Genomic DNA, 27,919 nt, shown 5'->3' on the forward strand with positions numbered 1-27,919 from the left:
AAGCTAGGGTTGGTAATCTAAAAAAACAGCAAGAGTACACTAGAGTTTAAAAATGATCGAACCAAAGAACGGAGCACAGTGTTGCCACCTCTTTACCAATGAAAGTAGCAGCACTAGCTCCAAAAGTCCCTAAATCTAGAGAGAAAGTCCTCAAGTCGACCACACTGACAGTCCGTCCCTTCAGGTCTTCCTCCAAAGCCACTCCCCCAAAATTATCATAATGAACGTAAACAACGAACACGGCTATTATTAGTACTCACAGCTGTCAAGCTAACAGCTTATGGAAGACTCTGGTGACGCGCGATGAGTGCACGGGCAGAGTGGGCGAATGCTTTCAAATTACCTGTAGTCATTTATGTCAATATTAATATAATAATGGCATTGATTATACTGATTAATGCAGCTTTAAGTTAACCATTGCATTAGTAGTATATGACAGTAGTATATGCTAAAGATCTAATGTTCAGCTCAAGTTTATCTAAAATTAAAAAAAACGACAAATTGTGCAATAAAACCTCCGTTTATTTAAAATCTTATCTGTGCACAAAATGGTGCAGCCCCAGGCTGTAGCTACTGTACGGCACCAGCTCCTTCTCAGGGCGTCAAATACTGACGCTTTGTCACAGCACAAGGCACACTTTAGCGCCGGTATGAGACGCACCGGGCGTTCCATTAACCCCAATGTAAACCCATCTGCGGCAATATGAAACGCTCAGAGAAAGTGCGCTGGGACTGTGGTGACGTAGTTTAAAGAGCGAAAACAGGCACACAGGGCGGGCGGGAAGGGAAGGTGGATGGGTCCAACAAACACAAGACAACAAGACCGCTGTTTGTTTCACTTTACAATCACAACATTCAATTTCATTTTCACTGTACAAACGTGGTGGATTAAGCCCAACCACGTAGTTTTTTCCTAAACCTAACTAAGTTGTTTTGATGCCTGAACCTAAAGTGACGCGCCAAAGCAGCAGTATGTAACGAGTTGGGTTGTGTTGATAGCACTTCTATTGTTTCTGAGAATTGGGGGGCTTGGGGGGTTTAATGACGCCAAGAGGAATTATTACATTCTTTCAGTTATGATTGGATTTGAAGGCTGATTCTCATGTTTTTTTACACTAAATATTTTTAAATTTGACAGTGTTGGCAAAAATGAAATCGAATTAAGGTTTTGAAACAGCATTCAGATGGAGACAGAATTTACAGAATATATACAGTTAAAGTAACGAATAAAATGAGGGGAAAACATTTACAGGCTTTTTTAGAGGCTCAAGCATTTCATCTTGCGCTGGGAGGAATTTAACAAATACCGGTATTTCTAAAAATCATTTTCATGGCCCTGGTGCAGACATAATTTATCAGCATGTCTTAGTCAAGTTAAGTCAGTTTTATCCAGCATAAAATCACAAATTGGTACCACCACCAAAGACCCTTAATTTAGAAAAGGAAAAACTCAAATTTAAAATTGTAATTCAAATTAAATTTTAAATAATCAAATTTTTTTAAATAAAAAAAAAATTCAATCGGATTTGCCCCCACGATGCCTAACACATTATATACTTTATTTCCTTTGTAGTGAAATTAAACAGGAGCTTTTAACTTCACAATAAACATAAAACACAACCTGCCATTTTTACAAATGTGATTATGGTGTCTGAATTATCACTGTAAAACAATACATTGAGGTGATGAAAACTACCATTAAGTGTGATTAGAGCCCTATATAGTTTAGTGATGTTATTACTCACTGAATAAAGCTGTGGGAATTTTAGGGATTTTCCTTATGTTGGCATGTTCCACGTTTGACTGCCTGCTCCATCTGTTCCTGTGAACGTGTCAGTCTGACAGCACTTTATTAACGCGTCTAATAACAAGCAGCTTGTTGTCAGTCAAACTGCAGTATGAGAGAGAGTCTGCCCCCGCATCCTCATCTTCCTCTTCCTCTTCCTCCTGCCTCTGCATCATCAGCAGCAGCAGCACCTCCAGCCTCATATTATGGTTTAGAAAGTGCGCATGAGATTCCGCCCCTATCATGGCAGCGTGGTGCAATCCACAACAAAACAAAGAGGACAGCCCGACAACACTAAGTCTGCACACACACACGGATAGTTAAGGTGTAAACAAACAAGAGCATAAAGAAAACTGTAGTCTGTGCACAAATTAGATCCGCTCGTGAAGTGCGCAGCTCGTGCAGAAGCATCCTGTCAGGTAAACATGAGCGCGTGTGTGAGGATGGATGGACACGAGGCTGTCCGCACAACAACTTCTGTCAATCATGTCAGGTGTGCTGCAGCGTGCGTGTGTGTGTGTGTGTGTGTGTGTGTGGTGTGTTTTTACCTTGACCCTCGTTCATCTCCTGAGTGTCGCTCCCCCCCTGTCGGATGTCGCTCTTTAGACCGGCCAAAATATTTTAGAGATTTCCAAGTCTCGTAGTTAATCGTGAGATTTTAACATTCGTTCTCATGCAATACTTCTGACGTTTCTCAAAGCTGTAGTGTGACACTTGGTGAGAAGAGAGGAGGATTTTTTTGGAAAGTTCAAAAGAAATGGCACCATGGTAACATCACCACTGCTGCAGATCATATTCACATATTATCTAAGTAAAAATACCATAATATGAACATGCACTATATTCATTTTTAACAGTCTCTTCTGCACTATATTCACTTATTTAATAGTCCTGTATCACAGCTGTTACCCTGCACTATATTCAGTTTTAACAGTTTTCTTCATCTCCTTGTATTTTTATATCTGGTATATTTTTTTGTACTTTGCACTACTAACTTTTTTACTGCCTTTTTACCTCAGGATCAATAAAGTTACTATCTATCTATCTATCTATCTATCTATCTATCTATCTATCAATCTATGATCCATTTTAAGCAGCAGTGGAATGTAACACATTTAAGTACAATTTTGACATACTTGTACATTACTTGAGTATTTCCATCCTATGCTATTTGTTAGTGATAAAAACTGAATAGTATACCATTCTATAACAATGTAACACTATCAAAAGGAGCCATTCTGCAGGAGCACTTTTGATACTTTAATTACATTTTGCTCATAATACCACTTTTTTACTCATGTAACATGGATTCAGGTCTTTTACTTGTAATATGTAGTGTTTTTAGAACATGGTAGTACTTCCTCCACCACTAGGTAAAAGTCATGCATTAGAAATTTGACCTAAGTAATAATGCAAAAGTATTATTATTAGTGCTTAAATCATCAAATGTAAAAGTATTCATGCAGCAGAATGGTCCCTATTAATATTATATTTAGGGCTGTCAATCGATTAAAATAGTTAATCACGATTAATCGCATGATTGTCCACAGTTAATCGCACATTTTTTATCTGTTCAAAATGTACCTTTAAAGGGAGATTTGCCGAGTATTTAATACTCTTATCAACATGGGAGTGGGCAAATATGTTTGCTTTATGCAAATGTATGCATATATTTGTTATTGGAAATCAATTAACAACACAAAACAATGTGAAATATTGTCCAGAAACCCTCACAGGTACTGCATTTAGCATAAAAACTATATGCTCAAATCATAACATGGCAAACTCAAGCCCAACAGGCAACAACAGCTGTCAGTGCCCCAAACTGCATGTGATTATCATAAAGTGGGCATGTCTGTAAAGGGGAGACTCGTGGGTACCCATAGAACCCATTTTCATTCACATATCTTGAGTCAGAGGTCAAGGGACCCCTTTGAAAATGGCCATGACAGTTTTTCCTCACCAAAACAAACTAACGGTTACACACTGGTCATTTAATGTAGCATGAGATCCAGCATCTCAACAAAATGCACTGTACTGCTGTGTCGCAATGCTTATATCTTTTGTATGTAAATTCTTAATATACTATATAAAGCAACTGACATCAGATACATTTTGTGGGCTAAAAATAAAAAAATCTCCTTAAGAAATGTAGAAGAGCTGAAATTACCCAGAATGAAAATAAAGTACTGCTAGCCTGAAAAGTACAGTTGGTGTTCAGCTTAATCCTAAACAGAGAACGCAGTTTTTTCACATCAAACGTCGCCCTTAATTGCTGTAAAGGACACAAGCAGAGGAAAAGTAACATGGCGGCTGGAATCAGCAGCGAGCCTCTCAGTTAGGAGAGCTATTAACAGCGTGGCAGTGACAGGCGCCAGAGTGATGTGCAGAGACGTAATAAGGTTACCGGCAGCATGTGGTAGCTGGTGCCAGACTAACGGTGCCTTGTGGGATCTTACCAGTTCCTCCTAATGCACGGCTTTGGGGGAAGCTGTCATTGAGGATGTCGGATGTAAAAAGAGGTGATTTTTATATCATCTGGCAAACTGTGAATTACAGATTTCTGTTTGTTTTGTGAGTAATAAAGGCTGAGGAGAACATCTGTATTATTGTTATTGATAATTGGCCTTTTTGGAGAGGAAAAGGTTTTTCTTTTTGTGTAAGAAAAATAAGAAAAAATGTATGATGATTATGAAACAAATATTTAACATGTATATTATTAGTAAAGTTAATACTGCACACAATCATTTTCACTACATTTTTTAATAAAAGATTGCAAAAGACTCTATGAAGAGTTACAATCATTTTCTTCATTGTCTTGATGCCTGTACAGTTGTCGAATAGGTTTTACACTCCTTAAACAGAGGACAACACTGTGGTGAATTAATGCAAAATGAAAACATATGAACTGTACATCTATGCCCATGTCAAGTCACACACTCACACACTCTGATAACGCTCTTCACAAGCACACCTGGACATCAGTGGTTACTCTACGGCACACTCGCTGTGTACCGTCCTGCTATCGCTATCTCATCATAAGGTACTATAAACATACACTGAAGAGTATCACAGCCAGCTTACAGTGAAATAATATGTACATGTTTACATAAAAAACATTTTTTAAAAAGGTGAGAATCATCATAATGCAGAGACTTGAGATATCAGGTCTTCAGTTTGTTGAATGACTGAAAACAGGACGATGATTTCCCCCTCAGTTCTTTTTGTGGAGAAACTTCATTTTACTTCCTGAAAACAGTTAAAACAAATCCATTAAATTGTGTAAATGCATCAACATCTGAGAGGTTAAAATTAATTCAGGTTATTAAACAGTATTTGGGGATCAAACCAGGCTGAGATTACGTGAAGTTTCAACACATTCTCATCCCAATTTATTCCACGGCTTTGTTGAATACTCAATTCTGATTGGTCAGTCACAGCGTCCTACGGTCTGTTTCATTTCCTTACAACAGACCGTTGCTATGTATAACAGACCGTTGCTATGTATAACAGACCGTTGCTATGGGCGCAGTTCTGATGTCGGACTCTGAAGGACCATTTTTGTGTCAAATTATTGACAACATTTTAGCCTGATTTTAAAACTGCTTGAAAAAAAGCATGGAAAAAGATTTAAAAATTAAATTTACTTTTGTTTTTAGGTCTTGTACGTGGTTATGATACCACAACAAGTTCTTGGCGTTTCTAAAGTGTACATGTTTAAAATAAAGCTGATCGCCAGTAAAAAGTCAAGGACCACCCACATTAGCAGACTGGTTTTGGACAGACTTTAAATTTTTTTTAAATGGAAAAATTAACATTTGCTTTGAGAATCAAGACAGAAATATTTGATAAATGTTGGAAAGGATGAATTGAGTTCATTAACCTATATAGAGCACATTTCAGGTAAAATAGCACCAGTTGTATTGTAACCCCCCTGGTTATCTGTTACACATAGATTCTTGTTTTGTTTGTTTTTGTAGTGTCAAGTTTTGTTTGGCTTCAAGAACAAAAGTGTACAACGTTAAATGTGTGTTTGCTGCAGGACTCACCAAGGCCTTTCAGAAACTTGTTGACTCCACTTTGCTCCGTGTCTGGCAGCTCCTCCAGATACTGATCCACCCTCTGTTCAAACAGACCTGTCAACGGGACAATAAAAAAAAGAAGAAACATCTTAGTACTCCAGGAGGTTCCAGTTCCTTATGTCTGCCAAGGAGCTCAGTGGTGTGGTGAGAAAACATGCTGATGATAACTTTCAGCCACTAGGGATCAGTATTACTGCAGTGCCCTCTCCTGCACACTTAGTATTATAGTTAGTAGAGGGGTGGAACAGTGTACAGTCATGGAAACAACTGACAGTCTACCTTTAGCCCGGGTCTTCCTCAGCTCCCGATCCTGAATGAAGCCTGCAAACATCTGAGACTCCATGAAGACGCCCAGGAAACGGCGGATGCTTTTAGACGCCACAGACTTGCGGAAGGGCTCTCTTTGGAAAATGCGCTCTCCGCGTTCGTTTTGAGTGATAAACAGGGAGTAATGGCCGATGGTCTCCAGGAAGAAACGGATGAAGGCCTCTGACACCAGGCTGTTCAAGGAGTTATACTCTGTAGACATAAAAGAAAGGAGATTAATCACAGTTCAGTTATCCATAAGATAGAAATAAATCAGACATGTCACGTATGGCATGTTGATATTTTCCAAGAAATAGTCAGATGAGATTAAAGCAGAGTAAATGGTTTAGCTCACAGCTATTGTTAACTGTGTGGAGATTCTGGGACATTTCCCATCATGCTTGCTGATGTCAAATCAACCTGAATCTAATTAACCACAAAGAAATAACAATAATGTGGTTTGCCTCTTTATTTCTTCTATTCCTCTCACGTTGGTGTTGTCAAAGTCTGTCAAAAGTATTGAGCTAGAATAACAGGTTACAGAGGCACTGACCTTCATGGCTAGAAAAAAAAATCATTAAAGAGTCATTAAAGAACAATTTCAACTTGATTGTTTTTTTTTTTTTTCATTTTCTGCCTTCCCTTGCTGTTTTCCATTATTGCTAAGGTTTGTTAGTTTCCTCTCATATCAGTTTTGTACAGTAGAGGTTAGGAGTCATGGCCAGCTCGTAGGCCTGGCACACTGTCTAAATATTACAAGGTACTAGAGTCAAGCTTAAACATATATTTAATCTAACAGACTTTACGTTGCATAAGCTTTGGTTTGCACATTAGCAAGAAAATGTTGTGATTGACATGCGGCAGATGTAACACAGATACAGCGTTACACAGTGTTAGCTGTGGGTTTTATTTTGGAGAAGAATGTGGAAAGCAGAGTCGGACATTCAGTCCCATGTCGGCTCTCTTCCTGATTAATGCAGTGATATGGAACAGTGCGCATGTCTTTGAAAGAGTAAGATCAGGTTTTCTTTATTATTGTCTCTTGAATGCCCATATTCTTTTCTTATTATTTGCTCTGTGAAGCACTTTGTAACTGTTGTTTCACAAACTAGAATGGCACTCGGAGAGCGCAGACCACCGCCAAGGTGCCTGACTTTAAAAACAGATCACAGCTGGCGGTACCGTGAGGTGGTCGGCTTATTATTAACACTGTGTGTTTCCGTGTAACGTATCGGCGGATGCCTCAGCAGCCTTGTTATGTCTGTATAACGTTACACTACGTTGTCTCTCATCCCGTCATCTACCGCTCTTTTCTTTCTCACCGCGGATGGCCAGCAGCTTCCGCACCTTGAAGTCTCGCCACACATCCACACACGTATCTCTCTGCTCTCAGAAGGAAGAAGGCGGGGTCACGCTTCATCAACGCGTCATCAGTTACAATGCGCATGTGTTATACCTTGTGGTCTTAATGCTCAGGCTGATCGGAATCCATAAAAAAATTCCTGAATCAGGATCAGGATCGCCACCAAAATCAAATGGATTGTTCATTGTGCTACAGTCCACCCCTCCAAAAACGTATATTCAAATCCATCGCGAACTTTTGGAGTAATCCTGTTAACAGACAGACAAACAACGGCCCTTGGCCTTGGCGGAGGTAATAAACCTAATATTGATCTCCAGGGGTTAAACCCTCACAAAACCCTGATTCCCATACCGGGAGTTGAACCCGGGCCGCCTGGGTGAAAACCAGGAATCCTAACCGCTAGACCATATGGGAGATACATAGTGCCAGCAATGGAAGAAGAGTTACTTTGGTTTTGAGCCTTTCCCTCTCCTTTCATGTGTTATACAGTTTGTTGTGCATGTAAAAGGTCTGCAAAGTTACAAAGCTCAAAGTCCAGGCTAAAGGGAGTTAGTCTCTCCCACAGAAACACTACTCATGAACTGCCTGAAACGTCTTGCTTGAAGTCCTGCCTTTTCTTCCTTAAGGGGGATGATGTCACCAAGTAATACATTTGCATAATACCTGCCTAGCGGCTAGTTTGGCACGCCCTCAAACAAAGCTGATAAAAAAGGTGCTGCGGGACAGACAGTATGAGAAAAATAAAGCGTTCTTTGAACATTAAAGCATATAAACACTTTCTAGTAGAAACCCAAAATACAAGTATGCACCTGAAAATAAGCACCATAGGTCCTCTTTAACCTAAAGATCTAAAACACAACTATACCCATCTTATTTTGAAAAGAAAATAAACTTGTAGTGTAGTAGTGTGTTTGACTGTTACTGTTTTTTTCTTTTTCTTTTCACAATTGTACTACTCGTGGACATTTCAGTGTTGTTTTGTCACCAAAATGTGTCACCAGTAAACTCAACATGCACCTCTCATCATCACAAACATCACATCACCTCACCTCTAAGGTGAGCCTTTGTGACTCACTGTAATGAGAAGTCTGTAGAGAAGACGTCAGAGTTTCAAAGAGACTTGGACTGAACATGTTCTGCTACAGAAACTATGGCTCTAATTAACAAGGGAAACCCTAGTCTTGGTAGGAAGTGATGATTAGTCACTTATTCACCTTCGTCTGACTCGCTGTCAGAGTCCTGACTGATGATGTCATTCCTCTGCTCCAGCGCTTGCTCAAGAGCTGCCTGAAGTTTCCGCGGCAACAGCGAGGCCTCGTCGTCCATCTATAAACAACCGAAAACACTGCAGTCACCAGCGATAAACAACGATGTTTGGAGAAAACGCTTCAAAGGCTCAGACTTACAACAGAGAACCGCATGTTTTACAGCCCTGCTTAAAGCAAGACCATGTTAACGTTTGAAAGAAGAAAAAACACACTTACTCGGCTCAATACATTCAGGGGTTTTGCTGCTTCAGCCTTACATGGTCTGGTATGACCAGTAACTTATGATAGATAATGTTTGCTAGCTTTAGTTAAAAACATTAGACACTTTGTTGCTGCTTAACTTACATTACTGAGACAGTTTGCTGACATTTTGCTATTGTTACACAACATTATAGCATGACACATATTAACATTTCAATTGTTTTATCACAAAAATAAAATAAGAATTAAACACACACACACACACACACACACACACACACACACACATATTTCACCAGGAAACATTTTTTTTTTCTGCTTGCGGTCCCATTGCAATCGCATTTATGTGTTGTTGTTTTTTCTGCATTTTTTGCCCTTATTAGATAGGGGGAGGAAATGCATGAAAGGTCCCAAGCAGGCCTCAAACTGAGGACATTGTGAAATGACTTTAAAAAACTTGGGAAATTTAGAGAAATTGGCATTATGTTGTGATTGCCAGTTGTGACCACAGTGGCCCCTGTTCAGCAAGTTATAAAGTCAGTTTTTTCTTTTCATAGACTAACCTGTCTGATGAATCGGTCAGTTCCCAGGTCGACCATTAAAGCCTGAGAAAAGGAAAAGAAGAGTACATCATTCTTCAGAACGAATTAAAAAGCTTTCCTTTATCTCCTACAAGCAGAATTGCTTATTCCACATTGGCTCTACGCAAAACACAATCTGTAAAATAAATAAATAATAAATAACCATCACCTTCAAAAAAGCTACAGCACAAAAAAATCTTTCTGAAAGAAGTTTTTTTTTTTTTAGAAGTATGTTCATGAGTCAATCAGCAGCAGGAAGAGTGACGTAAACAGACAGTAGATGTTGTTAACAGGTCGGTGTTAACTGTGACTGACGCCTGAGAGGTATGCGTAGATGTAGCCAATGCTGACATAAAACAAACCTTCAACAATTTTCAGCAGCAAACCTACTCCCTGTGTAACTCATTAAGAGCTTCAGGGCTTCTTCTACCAAAATATTTATTGTGATCCAAAACTAGAAAGAGAAGGAGGCCAGAGATCTTTGGCTGGTGCTGCACTGACACTGACACTGGCTCTGGCTCTGTATCTGATGTATCTGTGTGAGTGCTTACACATACATAAACAGTATAGAGATAATGTATAGAGGGTTTTTTCTTCTTAGGTTTCTGAAAAAAGTCACGGCTTGACTTTCAATCCAGATCTTTTCAGGTAAACAAGTAGATTGATGAACAAGAATACAGCTGATTCTTTCACAGAGAATCTGCTTTATTAGGGCTGCAACTAACCCATATTTCATTCATCGCTTAATCTAACAATTATTCTCTTGCTTAATCCTTTGGTCTGTAAAATGTTAGCAAATCATGGAAAATTACAAGAGAGTACAAGTTCTCAAAACCCTTGCTGACTTTTTAAAATGTCTTGTATTGTCTGATCCATCGGTCCACAACAATTAAGTTTATGGTCATAGAAGAGTATTAAAACCAGAATAACATCTTATAACTTAGGCTAAACTGAATTATATGTATTTTCTAAATTAATATTTTCATGCAAACAATGGCTCGAATTGCTTTTTGTAACGCGAGAGGGGTCAACTGTACCGACTGAACTGGACAGATGAACAGAAATGTATCATCCATGGTCAACTCCATAAGGTGATAATATGTCAATGTTGTCTTTACAGCTTATTTCACTGCCCCCAAGTGGCCAAAAAAACAATGAATGCATCTTTCAGTTGCTCTGGTCTGAAATGTACGGTCTTAAAATGTGACCACAGTTTTGAATCCTCTCCTTTGGTTGGAAGTCACCTGGCTGGTTCCCTGATACAATAAGACTAGAGGCAGAGGAGATCAAACAGATGCAGCAACAGTCGGCCAATTTATAATGAAGTTACTCTGAATCTGTATTGTTGTAATTTATCAGCCAAGACACTAATATCCACTATTATCCAAGAAACAGGCTTCAATCAGAGAGAGATGAGAACAATCGGAGACATCTGAAGAAGGAGACGTCAGTCTGAAATGTAAAAGTCTGGAAAAGAAAGCGCACAGACGGTCAGAGATAATGCAGATATGGTGTACTCACCTCTTCCACAGGCAAATCCTTGAGCTTCGGCAAAGAGCTGGACAGCAGCCCCACCAGGAAGGGAGTGGGACAGCAAACAATATCCAACATGGAGCCCGGCAGCACGGGGATGAAGGTGTGTTGCCAGGAGAAGGGGTAGAGCAGCGCCACCACTGCATGCATGCAGCTGGACAGGGTACTGATGATGGATGACAAAAAAAAAACAAAGACACGGATCATCAATCACAGCGACAACAACACCCTGCAGCGGCCACACCAGTTTAAACTGAAAATAGAGCAGATGTTTCACTAGATAATGCAAAACCTTTTTTTTTTTCAGACTGAAAGGGGAGTGGTGGTTTATATGGTAACGACATTTTCCTAAAAATACCGCCTACTGAAGTCATGAACTTTGGCAGTTGTAAAAAAAAAGAATCCTTCAAAATGTTCAAACTGAACTATAAGAGCACAAATAGTGTATTTCCATCCCTAAACTCTCTTCCCAGGTTAAAAGACTACTTGATCCTCTTTTCCTTGAAACAGTTACTTTTATATGAGACGTAACAGCACAGTTTATGCGCTCTGGCTTTGACACTTTGTTCTTCCTGTAACTCATCTGAAGGACAGCACGATCCAAAAGGCTGTTCTTACACTTTGACAAAGATTTCTCTAAAAGACACATTACAACAACTTCTGGATAAATGAATGCCTTAATCTTAATGCACTTCTCCCTCTTAATGCCATCTACTGCCAACCACAAAGAAGAAGGGTGAGCCCAATAAAATGCATTATTGTGACATTACTGTACTCTGTCTGCAGGGCTGGCGTGACTCTGACATGTTGCTATAGTTAAGCTGGAGGCTCGTTGACGCAGTGCCAGAAAGCACCAATTTGGTTTAACTCCGACAGCTGTGGTATAAAATGGAGAGATCCCAAATAGCAGCCCGTCTTTCTCACGATCCGTCGCTTGTTGACAGTGGCTGACCCTCCTCCCCTCTGTCCTCTACATACTGTCCAGTCCATGTACACAAAGGGAGTGAAAATAAACTGTGGGTCCAATCATACACACAAACACACACAGTGGAGCACTAAATCAGTATGGATCAAGAACAAGACCAGGGATCAAACATGGTATGCACACGCACCCCACTTGAGATATATACACTTTTAATGAGGAATGTTTTCCGCGGTCGCTGTCATCAACAGCAGACAGAACATCCAAGTAAACAGAAGTTACTCCCTTTTATGTGACCTCGTTCACACTGAGTTTCAGCGTACAGAGAACATACAGAGATCAGTAATCAATGTGCTGAGATAAATGACAAAACTCCCACAAACTTTTCCACTCCATTCATCCAGGCTACATGTTTGCCACAGGGCTTTTCATCTTAACTTCCCATGAGTCAAATTGCCAAGATTAAAATGTGTTTTCTTGACAGGGTTAAATAGAATTACACCAGTGAAAACCCAAAGGCTACAATAACCACAGCGTTTTTAGGCCTTTTCCAGATCACTCATACCATGAAGCACTTGCAGCTTTGCTTTGGCCGGTCTGATTTCCATTTGCCTGAGGAGGGCTCTGTAATTCCTAACAGATCCCGTCTCCTGGGTCTGACGAGTTCCAACAGGGAGTGATGGGGCACAGATCTCAGAAAAACCTTTGCCACAGGCTACACGCGGCCCTACACACCACTGATACCAAAAGGATCAATTACACTCATTCCCCCCAACCACACACTCTTGGGAGAAGGTGAACTTGCAATGAAAACACTCTGCACTACGAGAAGTTGCCACTCAACTCTGGAAAGAGAGAGGGACATTCCCGTTAGATCCAGACCAAAACTTCAGACCCTCAGACCATACGTGGGTTGTAACAAAATGTTCTCTGGTCTCCTTGTCCACTAACAAGTGAGAATAATAGAAAGGTCAAGTCCCGCCCCTTCCGGTGGACCACCATGGGACCTTATTTCAGAGAAAATATGAACGATAGTCAACGGCGATGTTGTCAATTTAATAGATAATTTTGCAAGTCAAGAAAGTTGCAGTTTGTTGTAAACTGTTGAAGTATAAAACTGTGAAAATACGTAATTAGAAAGACTATACTATATATATACACTATACACCCAAAAGTTGCGTAAGTGACGTCTCTTTCTCTGAAGCTACGATGTCTGTGTGTTTCGTACCAAGTTGTCACCCGAGCAACTTGTCTTGCTCGTTCTTTTGCTTCCCAAGTGATCAAAAGTCCAGGAGTCCCTTGATAAAACACAAGACAATGATAATGTTGGGATGCCCCAGTAGCTCACTTGGCAGCGTAGGCGCCCCATGTACCAAGGCTGAGTCCTAACCACAGCGGCCCAGGTTCAAATCTGACCCGTGGACATTTGCTGCATGTCGTCCCCTTTCAAGAGTATCACTATCATCAAAAAAAGGCAAGAAGCCAAAAAATATCTTTAAAAAAATAAAAGGTAAGATAATGTTACATCTGTTCGTGGAACATAGCTAAGTTAGCTAGCGAGCTAGTGTTGGTGACGTATATTGTGCGAGACGAGAGATGTAGTTCACCGAGCGGTTGAACACAAAACTAAATTAAACTACGACAAACTGTGACTTTCTTGACTTGCAATATTATGTTTTAAATTGACAAACCTCATACGTGTAATTCATACTACAATTCAAGCAGGATAAAAAAATGATTTGTCTCTCGTCTTGGACTACTGTACATATTTTCTCCGAAATAAGTTCCCATGGGCGACACCGGAAGGGAAGAGACTTCGCCTCTCTATAGATTAGTCAAAATAATTAAACATCCTGAATTAAAGATTTTAATTAGACAGTGTCAGCAGAGGGAAATTTTAGACAAACCCTTTTCTCTTCTGAATTTGTTAATGCTTTATTGTATATGTAGATAGGTACAGAGGCTGCATTGTGGTTGTATCAGATTGGATTATATTGTATGGTGGTTTTTAGCCATGCAAGAGGTCAGTCGGTCCACTACTTTGGTCCAGACTGAAATATTTTAAACTATTGGATGGATTGGCATAAAATTGTGTTCAATACTTTGGTTTATGGCCAATTACCTGCAAAACTAGTGACATTCCCATCAGCCTTAGCTGTACTTTGTGTGTAGCTAATGTTAGCATGCTACCATGATAAACTAAGATGGTGAACATGGTAAATATCATGTCAGCATTGTCATTGTGAGCATGTTAGCATGCTCATGTTAGCATTTAGCTCAAAGCACTGCTGTTTCAAATACAGGCCAAGCCCCAAGGAAGTGCGTCGGGCTTTGAAGCAAACTTTCGTAGTGGCCAACGGTGGAATTACAACTTCTGTGTCCGTCACGTGATGCCATTGGGCATTTTTTGGGTAAACTTCCAGTACAAACACTTGAATAGCCCTTATTTAAATTGTTAGGTCCAAATTGTTCTAAATTGCATTAAGAGCCGAACCCAGAGTTATCTTCCTTCCTCCGTTTATGTCCCAGACCGCGAGCTAGGAGGCGGAGTTAAAGGAAACGCTACTGCGCCTGCTCTATGGGCACAATGGATGTGGAAGATTGTCGGATGATCCCGAGTACTTTATCATCGGCAGTCGAGCCATTTTGACTGCATGCGCCACTGAGCAACTCTCATAAGAATGAACGGGAACCCGCCTACAACGCTGTATCCCGTGTCTTTTACATGCATGGTACAATCTCACAGAGCCGCTAGCATAGATTTAGACTCTCTTGTTATTTGGTGCCCTCATATACATACAAGAGGACGGCAAAATGAGTTCCCTGTCTTCCTTGTATGGCATTTTTTTCCACTTTTCAGGGTGCAATAACCTCTGAAACACACAGCTGACTTTGACTGTTTCTTAAGCAACAGCATATGTGTGGATTGGTTGGAAAATAAGACTTAGCAATAATAAACTAAGATTCAAAGATTTTGATTAATTTCAACTTGATTACCCGCATAAAAGTCATATAAATTTATGATTCCATTTTCAGTAAAAGAGAGAAGAACCCGTTTCTCAGAGGTGACGTCTGTGCAGAGCTGTTGAGGTTTGGGAGCTAATCCTGACATATTATCTCTCGTAGGTCTGCCAGGCCTGGTTTAGTGTGTGCGAGGCTGAACTGGCACATACTCCAGGAAACATGGGATCCAGAGGCTTAGTCTGTGAAGCCCAGAGGAGGAGGGAACATTTCAGTGTCCGAGACAGAGAGAGGGTGGGAGACAAAAGCCTGCATCACCACATGCTTCACGGCTCTACTAAAGCACTGCACACTGTGTCTACCAGTCCTGGCATGGCTAAGACTGATTCCACAGACAGAGGACAAAGAGGACTAGACTGAACCACAGCTGTCAGACACCAGCTGTTCGGCAAAGCTCTGCAAAACCATTCTTCAATGTTAATGCTCTTCCCAAGCTCAAAATAACACCTAGAAATCATATAAAGAGGCAGCAGAGTCCATATAGACCTATAGGATTCCTATGACAAGCTGCACAGGGTGTATTTTTATCCGCCAGCAGAATGCTCTCTGCTCCCTTAGTCCCCAAATGGTTTTCCCTCACTTCCTGTCTTTAAGGATCTCCAGCCACCGGCTCCCCGGCTCCACAGAAGGCAACAGCAGAAGTCATTTTACTATGAGAAATGGCTTCCCGATGGGAAACTCTATACGTGTTCTCATTTAAACCACTGTAACGTCTGAGTTTGATCAGTGCTGTCTAGAGAGCAGATGAATGTGCGCAGGTGTTTGTGTATACGAGTGTCCACATGTGTATGCGAGCGTCGACGCGTGGGTGTAAACATTCACAAGAACGACACTGATGTAAAAATCAGCTGGTCAGGCTCTGGCAATGGCCAAGTCTTTCTGGACTCTTTGAAAAACAGAAACATTTCACATGTTTACAGTGTGTGGATTTCACCCTACCTCGGAGTTAAATACCACATGGGAAACCGGTTAGGTTGTTAAAAGCGGTTTTGGATTCGTGCCAGTTCTGCAGAGCGAGTTACAGAAAGTGTTTGAGAATAACGGGGGACTAAATGAAATGAGTATGCCGCCATACTGGTTGATTAGAAAAATGCCAGCAGCGGTGGCAATAACTCTACCTGTCTGAGGATTGCAGACCCCATCGATCATAATACTGCAGCTGCATATGTGGGTGCTCTACAGAACTCCAACGCACTTTCAGATTGCTATATTATCCCAAAATTGAAAAAGGACACCACAAACTCAACATACATAGGATACTTCACATTGTATTGGCACAGATGGGGACCAAAATGAACAACATTAAGGGGAAACCAGAGAGTGTCTATGCAGAAAGCCAAACAGCCTCCTGTGCCTTTCTTTTACTCTCAGCATAGACTGTATATAAGAACTGGACGTAGTCACTGTGAAGTTACCCACTGGTTTTTGGACTGCCATTTTGAAGCCTTGAGTTCGGCATTTTGGCCGTTGCCATGTTGGTTCTTTGCAACCAGAAGTGACACGAGAGGGTGGAGCTAAGTAGAACCAAACGCTGAATAAGACATCTCTAGGCGACCAAAAAGGTTACAATTATCTTTCATGAACTGAAAACACACTGTGAAAGGGTTAAAGTTGTAAGGCGAAAACACGTGCAACACCCAGACCAGACAACACTGTGGTAGCAACCTGTCAATCACAAGGTAGCCACGCCCGAAAGCTTACCCTGCTTTATGGTCTATTTGACCATGTGAGACATCTCCAATAACAGGATATCTTTGCAATCAAAAATTATTTCATACTTTGGGTTTGAGTGTGGCAATTATGATTAAAATAATGCAGGGAAGACGGTGGGATTCAATCATCTTAACAATGGAGTCATATCGGGGAAAGTCATTTAAATCCAATGTGCAGTAATATGCACTTTTACTGTAGAAGTATGTCACTGCCATGCCAAGAGTTGAATCCAGACATGCACATACAGTTAGGTAACCATCCTCATCTCCAGCCTGAGGACCGACAGAGGCTGTTTACATAAAACTCTGCAGCACTGACAAAACTCATCCAGCATCTGCAGGTCAATCGAGTTAAGCAATTACAGAGTGACATAGCTGGTGATGAATTTATCCGATTAGGCATCCGACTTGTTATTACAGGCATCGGATGGTGAGTGATCACTTAAGAAAGAAATTGTCTGTGCAGACTTTCATGCAGAGGCAACAACCTCTCTGGAAAAAAACAACTAAAGGTTTCAGTGCATATTACAACAGTTAAGTGAACGTAACACGCAAACGATATGAGCAATAGAAGACCCCACAGAAAAAGGTTGCCTAACATCCTCTCACTTCCTGCTTGTATTGGATGTACATCTCAAGGCAAAGAAACATACATCATGTTCTGCTGGCGAGGTATTTGGGGAATGGATTATGTACCGGAGCCCCAGAGGGAGCAGCCCTTTTATCATAGAAGTCATTAATGCTGCAGAGAGGCCCCGTCACTGTTTTCAAAAGAAACCAAAACACAGCAGCTCTGCATTGATGCATGCACACACACACAGTATATACTGTATAGTAAGCACGACTGCATATTTACGACTCAAAGTTATAAAATTCATCTTTGTAATTGTGTTTTTTGCTGGTGTTTTAGGTTTCTGCAACAACAGCATTGTGGATAGGGCTGGACGATATGGCCAAACTCTTCAATCATGATAAAGGTCATTTCATATCTTGATAACGATATATATCATGATATAGCATGTTTGCTGGTAATTCAATAAATAAATAGTCTATATGAAATAACCACATGGTATGGTTGTATACTCCTGTGTGGATTAAATACTTGACAAATGAAGAGTATTTTCTCATATAATTAAGAATTTTAGTGAAAAATTATCAGATTTTCTGAGAAATTTGAGCATATGCTTGTTATTATCAATTTAGACAACGTACTTGTGTATCATGATATCTCGATATATGATTTCATCATGATACAATTACATTGAAAGACAATAAATTATCATATTGAATTATCGCCCAGCCCTAATTAAAGTTTTACTTCATTTTTCCTTTATTGCAAACATTTTAACTGTTGTTCTGCTTCAGAGTCATCTGAATTTGAATGATGTCTCACAGTGACAATGCTAACATGCTGATGCTTAGCAGGTACAATGTTTATTGTGTTCATCATCTTAGTTTAGTGTGTTAGCATGCTAACATTTGCTAATTAGCACTAAATAAAAAGTAGTGTCTGTGTCTTTGTTTTCCAGGTATTTGGTTATAAATTGAAATTCTGTCCCGATGATAATGCGAGAGAAAAGTTAAGAAATCGCAGGGGAACATGTGTGTACCATTTTTCATTAAAATCTATCCAATAGTTGTCAAGACATTTAACTCATAACCACAAATGTCAACCTCATGGTGGCGGCAGAAGAAAAGTCAGGGGATCACCAAAGTCATTAAGATTCATCGTCTGGAAACCATAAATGAATGCACTTTGATGCAAATGCAAACGTTTCATAATGCAGTGAGTGACGTACTATATGACTGAACCATGTTTTTTCAAATAGTTATTATTGTTATTATTTCACCCCTGTAAAAGAATGTTTATCTCTTCAGGTACATTGATATTGCATCGCATCCAGGTGGCTACCTCTGGGTCTGAGAAGTGAAGCTAATGCTGAAGTGCCTTAAACTTGCATTCTTTCTAACAGCCAGCAGGGGGCGACTCCTCTGGTTGCAAAAAGAAGTCTGATTGTATAGAAGTCTATGAGAAAATGAGCCTACTTCTCACCTGATTTATTACCTCAGTAAACATTGTAAACATGAGTTTATGATCTCAGTCGCTAGTTTCAAGTCTTCTTCAACACAGCATGATGTTCATTTAGTAAATTATGGTCCCATTTAGAGTCAGATAGACCATAAAGCAGGGGATGCTTTAGGGCGCTGCTACCTTGTGATTGACAGGTCGCTACCACGCCGTTGTCCGGTCTGTGAGTTGTCCGTGTTTTTGTCTTACAACTTTAACCCTTTCACAGTGTGTTTTCAGTTCATGAAAGATAATTGTAACAGTTTGGTTGCCTAAAAATGTCTTATTCAGCGTTTGGTTGTACTTAGCTCCACTCTGTCGTGTCATTTCTGGTTCCAAAAAAACAAGATGGCGACGGCAAAAAAACAAGATGTTGATGGCTTAAATGCTGAACTCGAGTCCGCAAACCAATGGGTGACGTCACGGTGACTATGCTCTCTTCTTATATACAGTCTATCATCACATCATAAATGATTGCCGTGCAAGATATCACAAAGTCGCAGAATTTGCCTGTATAGTTTTACCATGACTGTCGCGAGCAATACTGTATATCTTGATAATATTGTATCGTGAGTGACTCCCACCCAATGACTCCTTGATTTTATCACCTCTGGTAATGAGCAACTTAGAGAGATTTTCTCCAGGGACACAGAGAGTGCCGTAGCTCATACGTAGGGAGTTAACGTGGCATCATAAGTCAAACGGTGACAGTCGAGCCACAGATCACGGAGGGCAGAGTCGCGCACACAGGAAGTGCATTCCTTCTCCTCACAGTCACTGCCCCCACTGATGTTTGTTTAAACTGGGCTTTGATACATGGAGAGATTACTTCTCCGCTCAAATCTCCTCCCACTCCATCCTCGCCTCCAATGCTCTAAAAGTACCCCTCTCTTTTCTGTAACAAGAGGACAGACTGGGACACCGAGTCCTCGGAGACTCTTCGCATCTTATCAGCCCCGCCCTCTTCTCCTCTGGCAGTGACTCATCGGTGTGACCCACTTTACTTCTGGTATCCAAACTGGCAGCTGGCTGACTGACGGACTGACCTGTTGCCTGACTGTCTGATACTAATCAATACATTATAAGCAAACAGTTCACCACATGGTGTATCTGTTAAGCATTATGCTACTATTATGTGTCTGTGTGAGTAGAAAGGTTATTGAAATGCTGTCATCATCAGCCAGGATTAGTCTAAATGGACACAAGCAGTCTGTGAAAAGTTTTTGGAAGAGATATTGCTCAGTTTTTGGATGACCAGGAAGCATGGAAAACTACAACAGTGTGCCAGGACCAATCCCTAGGTCCTCATTATTTTTGTTGAAACGCCTCGGCAATCTTATATGTAGGAAATGTCTATTCCATTGCATTATCATCGGTTCATAAACCACAATATTTGTTTTGGCAACGCTACTATAAACCTTTTCAAACTTGACAAAATAAACATTCTAAATGGGCCCCTTTGTATTTCCTGTTGCAATGTTTGCTAATGCAGTAGCTGACAGGAAGTAAACTTGGACCAAAGCTGTTGCGCCCTGGCAACAAAATGGCAATGAAAAGGTCTATAAAATATGGACAAAGCCTCAAACGAAGCAAAAAGCAGACCAACTGTCTCACACTGCAAGAGGAAAAATATGACCCGGTGTGACAAAAAATCAGTCAAATAGGTGAGAGGACAAGGAAGTAAATTACATGGGTTTCTTTCATTTAAATTATGTGTTTAAGATGACAATCTCACTGCACAGAGACTAAGACAAACTCTGAGCCTCACCTGAGTTTATCAGCCACAAAGATGACTCGACGCTCCAACAGCAGCGAGGCAAAGACTCGTATCACCTGCCGTACACTGAGGCAACTGAACAGACTGTCAAAGTCCACATGCTCCAGTCTGGAGTCGGTGGGCCGCCTCAGCTCGATGACCTGAATGACCACAAAACAAATGTGTCACAATCACAGTTTGTGGATCTGATTAACTAAGAAGAATTCACACAACTGTAACTTGAAATTATTTAGGCTAAGTGGCATAATTTAAGTAGTAAAAGTAGTAGCTCTGACCTCATTTCCTGCACCGGGCAGAAAGGTCTTTACTTTGATAATCTTCCCTGGTGCAGGGAAGGGCGACTCCATCAGACTCCTCATGAAGGGGTAGACCAGGGCCGCCGAGACGCCTCGCCGCCGCTCCACCTCATCCAGGATCTGAACATGGGAGCGCAGTTTCCTCAACATATTACAACAACACAAAGTTTCTGGAAAACTGTTAATATCCATGTTGAATGAATAGCCAAGCAAGACAAGCCATGGCGACGATTAATGGAAACATATTGTTATGCATTTGAGCACTAACTGTCTGGAACTCTGTATTCATTTTCTGTTGTGAAAATAGAAAATGAATTTCTTTCCATGCCAGTGTGATTGGAAATTTCTACCCTGTCTGCCTGTCTGCCTGTTTTGGTTCAAGCTGCCTGCTGTCTGGAAAGTTGATTGGAGAATCGCTTGTTTTCAAGGTCATATGATATCACCTCTCTCGTCCTCTCCATCTCTCTGTTTGTCTGTCTGTCTCTCTCACACACACACACACACAACTCCCTCTGAAATCAAACACTGGCCTCCTTTCCCATTTACGATGAAAGCACTTTTCGTCTCAGGTTTGCTGCTGTATTGTTCACAAAATTAAGACGTTTGAGGCATTCTCTTCCACTCTTGCATGTGTTGAATGCCCTAAAATATCACATGATGCAAAACTAGTAAAATGCTGTTGCTGGTTAACACTTTGTTCACAAATTAAATGCTAAAATGCATCTACATTGCACTGATATTCTGCTTAAACTCAACTACTAAATACAGATTTCAGATTGTTTGTATAGCCGTTAATCACAGCTCAGTTATTATTCTTATTAAACAATGGAAAAAGGGCATGTTTGCACTCCATACCATGGTATTTTATTTTCATGTCATATAGCCGCCACTTTGTTTCAACAGTCTGGACTTACTCACTTTGAATTAATAAGTAATCAGATAAGCCTGGAAAAGTCAAACAGAGTGACAGCTCTGCTCTGTGTTAGCACCGCTGAGACAAAAGTGAAGGAAACAATTACTCTGGGAAATCAGGAAGTGAAAAAAAAAAAAAAGACTGAAATAAGGTTTACCAATGAACAAGCGTTCAGCAGAAGGTCTCCTGAAAGTCATTTATTTCAGCTGTGAGGCGGGTTAACCACAGTTACAACACTGCACACACAGCCAGCGCATTGTAGACGTTTGTCTACAGTACATATGTTTGTGTGTGTGTGTGTGTGTGCACGGGAAAGGCTGAACTTACCGTGGAGAACAAATCAAAACAGCCCAGTCTGCTGATGACACAGTACACCTCTGGAAGACGAGGTCCTTTCCCAGTCGGCTGTAAGAGAAAGAAACAGAGACTCATTAGACATTGGTGTTGGTAGACTTGATAAAGAGACACATTAACTGAAAACTGTCTACAAACACATTTAAAGGGGTAGTCCAGCAGTCCAGTCCAATATAGTACTCATAAAGTTGTGGGACTTACAAGAGTCAGATTAAGGGCTCTTTTCAGGTTAATTTCACGCTTTAGAAAGCTTCTCCAGAACCACAAAATATATTATACATCTCTTTTCACATGCTGAATAATTCTCCCTGTGACAAGTAATCTGAACTTAAAGTTAAAGTTAAAGCCCACCTGACCACCGGCGGGTTACAAGTTTCGAGTTTCTTTATTTATCATTTGCACAACAATTTCAGAAAGCAGTCACTGGCAATGAACATCTTGGGTCTCAGGTTCCCTTCAACAATGCTGATTAAAAATGTATATACAAAAAAGGCAAATCACAGTTACAAGTAAAAGCAGGGTTAGGGTTTAGGGTTAGATGATGATCAACTCTGTTTTGAATGATGTAAAAGGTTTTACAGTTATCAACATGCTTCAGTATGTTTTCCAGTGTCACAGAAGTGAGTAAAAGCAATTGGCACATACTGCGTTTCGATGACTATAAAACCTTTTACCATCATTCAAAACATTGTTGATCATCATCTAACCCCTAACCGTAACCAGTCGGCGGCAGGTGGATTTTAAGGGGTTAAAGAACCAGAGCAGAAAAGTCAGAAAGGGTCATCTTTTATCAAATGTATGGAATTTAATTTATAAAGAAAATACATAAAGAGTCAGACCTGTAGACCATGATAATATCATATGTAGATAAGTTGTTTAAATAGTGTAGCTGAAGTCTTTAACTCGAGACTGTGATCTGAGGTGAAAGTCTTTTATGTGGATACCAACTTCCTAAACACAGGTGGTTTATCTGCTCCTGCTGATCGTATCTACCTTCCTCTGTACACTCTTAGACCATTATGTGCTTGGAGACCCCAGACACACAGACACAAATGAACATGAGCACTCAAGAACCGCCAATCCACTTGTCCATATTAGGTATACAATTTTCTCCTCTTGTTTCTCCTCCGCTTTTCCAAATGGATGATTAAATCAACTATGTGGAGCTTGATTCAAGTCCTCAGGAATGCTCTGTTACTGCCAACGGCTGGTCAGACAGCAGGGAAGAAACAAAGTTACTGGAGGAGAGCAGATCACCTCTTCCTTTCCCTTCATTCAAATCTGCTTCCATCAGGATGAATCTCGGATCAACGGAGCAGAACGAGTTTAAAAACATTTTTGTCTGGTTAAAGAATTCACAAAACGTCGGCTGCCATCCAGCGCATACACAAGACAATACGAGGCACTCCCAGTAAACCTATGAGAACATACACATTGTAGTACTGTAAACTCAGAAATACCAAACGGCAAACAAAATCACCACCACATTCACAGAATCCCACACAGTCGTACTCTCTACCCGCAAGCTAAATGGGAAGCTCAACAAAACAAACACATCAAAGCGCTCTCCGGCCTCATTATGAGGAGGAAATGCTCCACAATGACAAAGTCGGGATTTTTCATGGTTTCTCTTTGTTTCGCCTTTCCTGAGAAACTCTCATTAAATTCAATGAGTCAATCTTAACTGGGTTTTTACCATAAATTATTTTTTTATGCCCTTTATGACTGAATGTTTGCGGTAGTGACACTATGTAAATAGTATGTAGCTACTGTATTTCTTTCGGTTAATTTACATATTTAATATGAAACCACTTTCATGCATTTTTTTAACCAATTCGGTCATTTCATGTCATTTTTGCTTTACATGTTCTGTTTCCTGCTGCCACAGTGGATGGTAACACATCAACGGCCCCACAGGAAAACCGTATCACATGTTCACATAAAAAAAGGTCTGTCACAACAAACAGGGCTCAGCGGGGTGTGAACAGGGAGCAGAGGATGAGGGGCTGAACGGTGGCTTACCAGCAGGCGTCTGCAGTACCCAAACCTCCTGCTGCCATCCTCTCCAGTCAACATGAAGGAGAAGGTCTCACTGTAGAAAAAAACAAATGTAAACACATGAGAATCGACACACAGAGACACATACACATCTAACTATAAAGCAAAGAATCTCTCTTTGTCTGTCTGTCTGTCTCTCTCTCTTTGTCTGAGTGTATGGGAATGTCCTTCGCTTATCTCAAGAACTGTTCATCCGATCTACTTCACACTTGGCGGGTGTATTGCCGTTGACCAAAAGAAGAGCTATGTTGAATTTTGTGCAATTTAGGACATGAGACATGCTCTGTGGACTGAATTGAGCATGTTTTCCGCAGAGGGCTTTTATAGGCTGCGGCTCATTGACTGCAGGTCCCTTTTGCTGCATGAAACTAACGTAACATGGATGTTGGATATACTGACTGAACTCTTCTTCACTTCCCTGGAGTCAATGAGCACAAGCAGATATCCTACAGAAACAGCGCCACAGCACTCTGCCACTGCAACTCAGATTGTGTACGTTTTTGCAATACTAACTTATAATGTTACCGCCGGCCAAATACCTTCACTAATTAAATCCATGCTCTACTTTCTACGGCAGTGGTTATGTCAAACTAAGTGACCAATATGCTTATTTGGAAATGAATACATCTGCAAGGAACTTTCCCCCGGAACTAGGAACCTTTTGAGGAACTCGACCGCAGGGACCAGGGTCTAAATTAAGTACCGGGGAAAAAAGGCCTTGGTCGGGGGCTAGCACTTACTCAAAGTACAGGAACTTTTAAGGTGGAGTTTGCAGGGATGACCATCGCATCGGTAAAACACACACACACAGCACCGCTGCTTCAAAAGCTTCAACTTGTGCACTGCTTCATTCATAAACAAGGAAGTACTCTAGTATCGATTTAGGACCATAACTGTATTTAACTGGTGCTTCTGGGTAGCCGTTACTTGGGTGTGTGATGCAACGATGTCATGGCAGGTGTACTGCACAGGACCCAAGGAAGCACAGTGTCGAGTGTGAAGTTGTTTGTATGAGCAGTTCTCGAGAAAGCTGCAAACAACAACACCACAGGCCAAGCATTCGACCCGTTCAGGACAGGCATATTTTACATGGGCACTGCACTAGTATAAACAATTGCATGAAAGATGCTACTGAATTGCTTTTGTTGGATAAATCCAGAGTTATTTGATTAATTCCAGGGACTAAAAGTCGGGATATATCGGCCTCTGCTGCTTTGATTATTCTTTTCTCTTACAAGCCCTACAAACTTTATGCAAGTGCAATGCAACATCGCTGGAGTTCCCCTTTAATAGACCAGTTAGTTTGACACTGAATCAGGAAGATTGCCAGCCATACCTGGGGTACTCAGACACAGGACTCCAGTCCTTTGCATCTGGGAAACAGAACTGTGGAATGGCTTTGAGTCTCTGTTCGGCCTCCCTCATCTGCTTGGTGGGCCTCTCTAGCTGTGAGACGGAAGGAGAGGGGAGGAGAGGGAGAGGGAGAGGGAGAGGACAGGAGAGGAGTTTCAGTTAGCTCATTCTCCTTCACATAACTGTGTCCTCCATTTTTAAGATCCCCATGGATGTCAGTGTGACCAATAAATGACCAGACTACCATTTCTCCCATACGAGGTTAAACCTTTGCCCCCTCCAGTCCTCATTAACTCAACAGCAGCAGAGTGAGCGTATCCCCTGGCTGGCAGAGACGTACTTTTCCCAAGGGACACTTCTGCTGAGCCGAACCTTAAATAACTTTAAAATATATCTTTGAATAACTAAAAACACGTCCATGCCACAGATCCTGGTTATTTTTAACTGTAAACAGGCTCCCAAGACTCCCCAGGCTCTAAGCTATAAATCTTAATTGCCCGAGCGGCTTTAAATTGTCAACAACCTGCTCAATCAAGTGTGAAAAGCTCACATAAATATTGATTTTTACTTCAATCTAAATACAAAAAATAATTGGCATGGGTCACGGTCCTGCGTAATACATCATCGTCATCATTTTCAGCATTCATTCTACGTGTAATAATACATGACTAAAAGCTCAGAGTGGGAAAACTCTGAAAAGCCTTCAGTACATAATCAACTCTTGGTCTAACACGTTATTTCTAGATGACCCTGGCCCGCTTAATCCATGGCATTAACATATACATCTTCCAGACTGTCTAAATATGATTTAACTGGATTACATTTGCTAGTGAAAATCAACAGTTCATCTCCATCATCGTCTCATCAATTGTCCAGACAATATTAACTGTCATAAACTATGTCAAGAATGTTGCTGCCTGACACATCTTAGATGTGGTGTGTAAGTTTGGCTTTTATTCACGTGATTGCGTTTATTTCTTTTTCTTTTTATTATTATTATTATTATCGTGTTTTGCCATTTAACTACAAATGGATTATATTTAGCTTTAGGGCTAACCTTTTCCCAGACCATGCCATAGATTTTTAAGCTAATAAACTGACAAATGTGTTTTTCGACCCTCAGTAGTCACCTGAACAGACTAAAACACTAAAGCGAGTGATTTTAAAATCAGTCCCTGCTGCCAACAGCATTAAAGGTAGGGTTGGTAAACATTTTACAAACATTTTTGTTATTTTAGTTGAAATTCTCATTACATCCCGACAGCAATCAATAAATACATAATCAAAAATAATAATTTTGATAATAATGATTAAAAAAAAATTGGTATCTGTGGCTGTCGCAGGACTGTAATTAACCTGTCCATTAATTTTATTCAGCCTGCCTGTCTACCCACCTGCCTGTGTGCGTGCACTCTGCCTGTGCACTCATTGCACGTCACCAGAGTCTTCCACAAGCTGCTAACTAGACAGCTGTAAATACTAACAATAGCCACGTTTGTTGTTTACATTCATTATGATTATGGTTGGCATTATGGTTTATGATATTTTTGGGGGAGTTCCTTTGGACTTGGTGGCTTTTGGAGCTAGTGCTGCTACTTGCATTAGAAAAGAGTTGGCAACACTGGGCTGGGTTTTCAGTTGGATCCTTTTATTTTAAAAATCTAGCGTACGCTTGTTGGTTTCCTAAGATCGCCCACCCTGCATTTAAACAATGATAATAACATGGTTCTTGTAAGCTTTGGAAAAACAGTGACATATCAATGTAGTATTTGTGATTTGTAATTCCTGAGCTAAAACACTTGAGGTCCTTTGATGCATTATAGGAGTAGGATTCAGTTATGACTGTCAGGCTTTTACCTTGGGGAACTGGTAGGTGACCTCTGGGGAGTAGGAGTTTTTGCTGGGTTTCTTTTTTAGAGAAATAACCACAAAATACTCAAAGAGTTCCCTCTCCTGCCATTCGATGAGCTGCAGCTCCAGCGTGCGGTAGCTGGGGGCCCGTCGGAGGATGGACTGCAGTTTCAACAACCTCTGGGTGTGAGCTAAGGAGGGAAGCGAACATTAGTACATACAATTCTCTGTCTAAACACAATTCACACTATAGAGTTCAGTATGTAAATCTAGGGCTCACAGGGTATTAACCTTCAGCCAGTGAGGAAATTAAATGTTGTACATATGGGTGTAATTCACTTTTACTGAAATATCGTGTCCAAAACAGATGGAAAACATCACTAAATCTCATTAGTATTCCTGTCATTGGACCTAGACATGTGATAAATGTTGTATGGTCTACTGATAATCCATGGCAAATGTTCCGTTACAATT

The 27,919-nt window shown here is 40.6% G+C and overlaps 1 protein-coding gene and 1 non-coding gene across 4 annotated transcripts in view; both read right to left on the reverse strand.

The window, feature by feature from the left end:
- Positions 1-4,533: 4,533 nt before the first annotated feature.
- dennd2b (DENN domain containing 2B) overlaps positions 4,534-27,919 on the reverse strand; it is a 63,893-nt gene continuing 40,507 nt past the window's right edge. For all 3 annotated transcript variants that reach the window (XM_074616932.1, XM_074616921.1, XM_074616941.1), the window contains 12 exons: positions 27,452-27,636; positions 25,578-25,687; positions 24,206-24,275; positions 22,157-22,234; positions 20,896-21,036; positions 20,612-20,760; positions 11,109-11,286; positions 9,570-9,611; positions 8,752-8,863; positions 6,148-6,387; positions 5,836-5,922; positions 4,534-5,035 (listed from right to left, as the gene is read on the reverse strand). In XM_074616932.1, the coding sequence (XP_074473033.1) occupies positions 5,001-5,035; positions 5,836-5,922; positions 6,148-6,387; positions 8,752-8,863; positions 9,570-9,611; positions 11,109-11,286; positions 20,612-20,760; positions 20,896-21,036; positions 22,157-22,234; positions 24,206-24,275; positions 25,578-25,687; positions 27,452-27,636 (1,427 nt within the window). In that variant the 3' untranslated portion in view covers positions 4,534-5,000. The remainder of the gene's footprint in view (positions 5,036-5,835; positions 5,923-6,147; positions 6,388-8,751; positions 8,864-9,569; positions 9,612-11,108; positions 11,287-20,611; positions 20,761-20,895; positions 21,037-22,156; positions 22,235-24,205; positions 24,276-25,577; positions 25,688-27,451; positions 27,637-27,919) is intronic.
- trnae-uuc (transfer RNA glutamic acid (anticodon UUC)) lies at positions 7,880-7,951 on the reverse strand. Its single transcript has one exon. It is a non-coding gene; the product is annotated as a tRNA-Glu (tRNA).

Source organism: Sebastes fasciatus, chromosome 2 (assembly GCF_043250625.1).
Source record: "Sebastes fasciatus isolate fSebFas1 chromosome 2, fSebFas1.pri, whole genome shotgun sequence".
NCBI lineage: Eukaryota > Metazoa > Chordata > Actinopteri > Perciformes > Sebastidae > Sebastes > Sebastes fasciatus.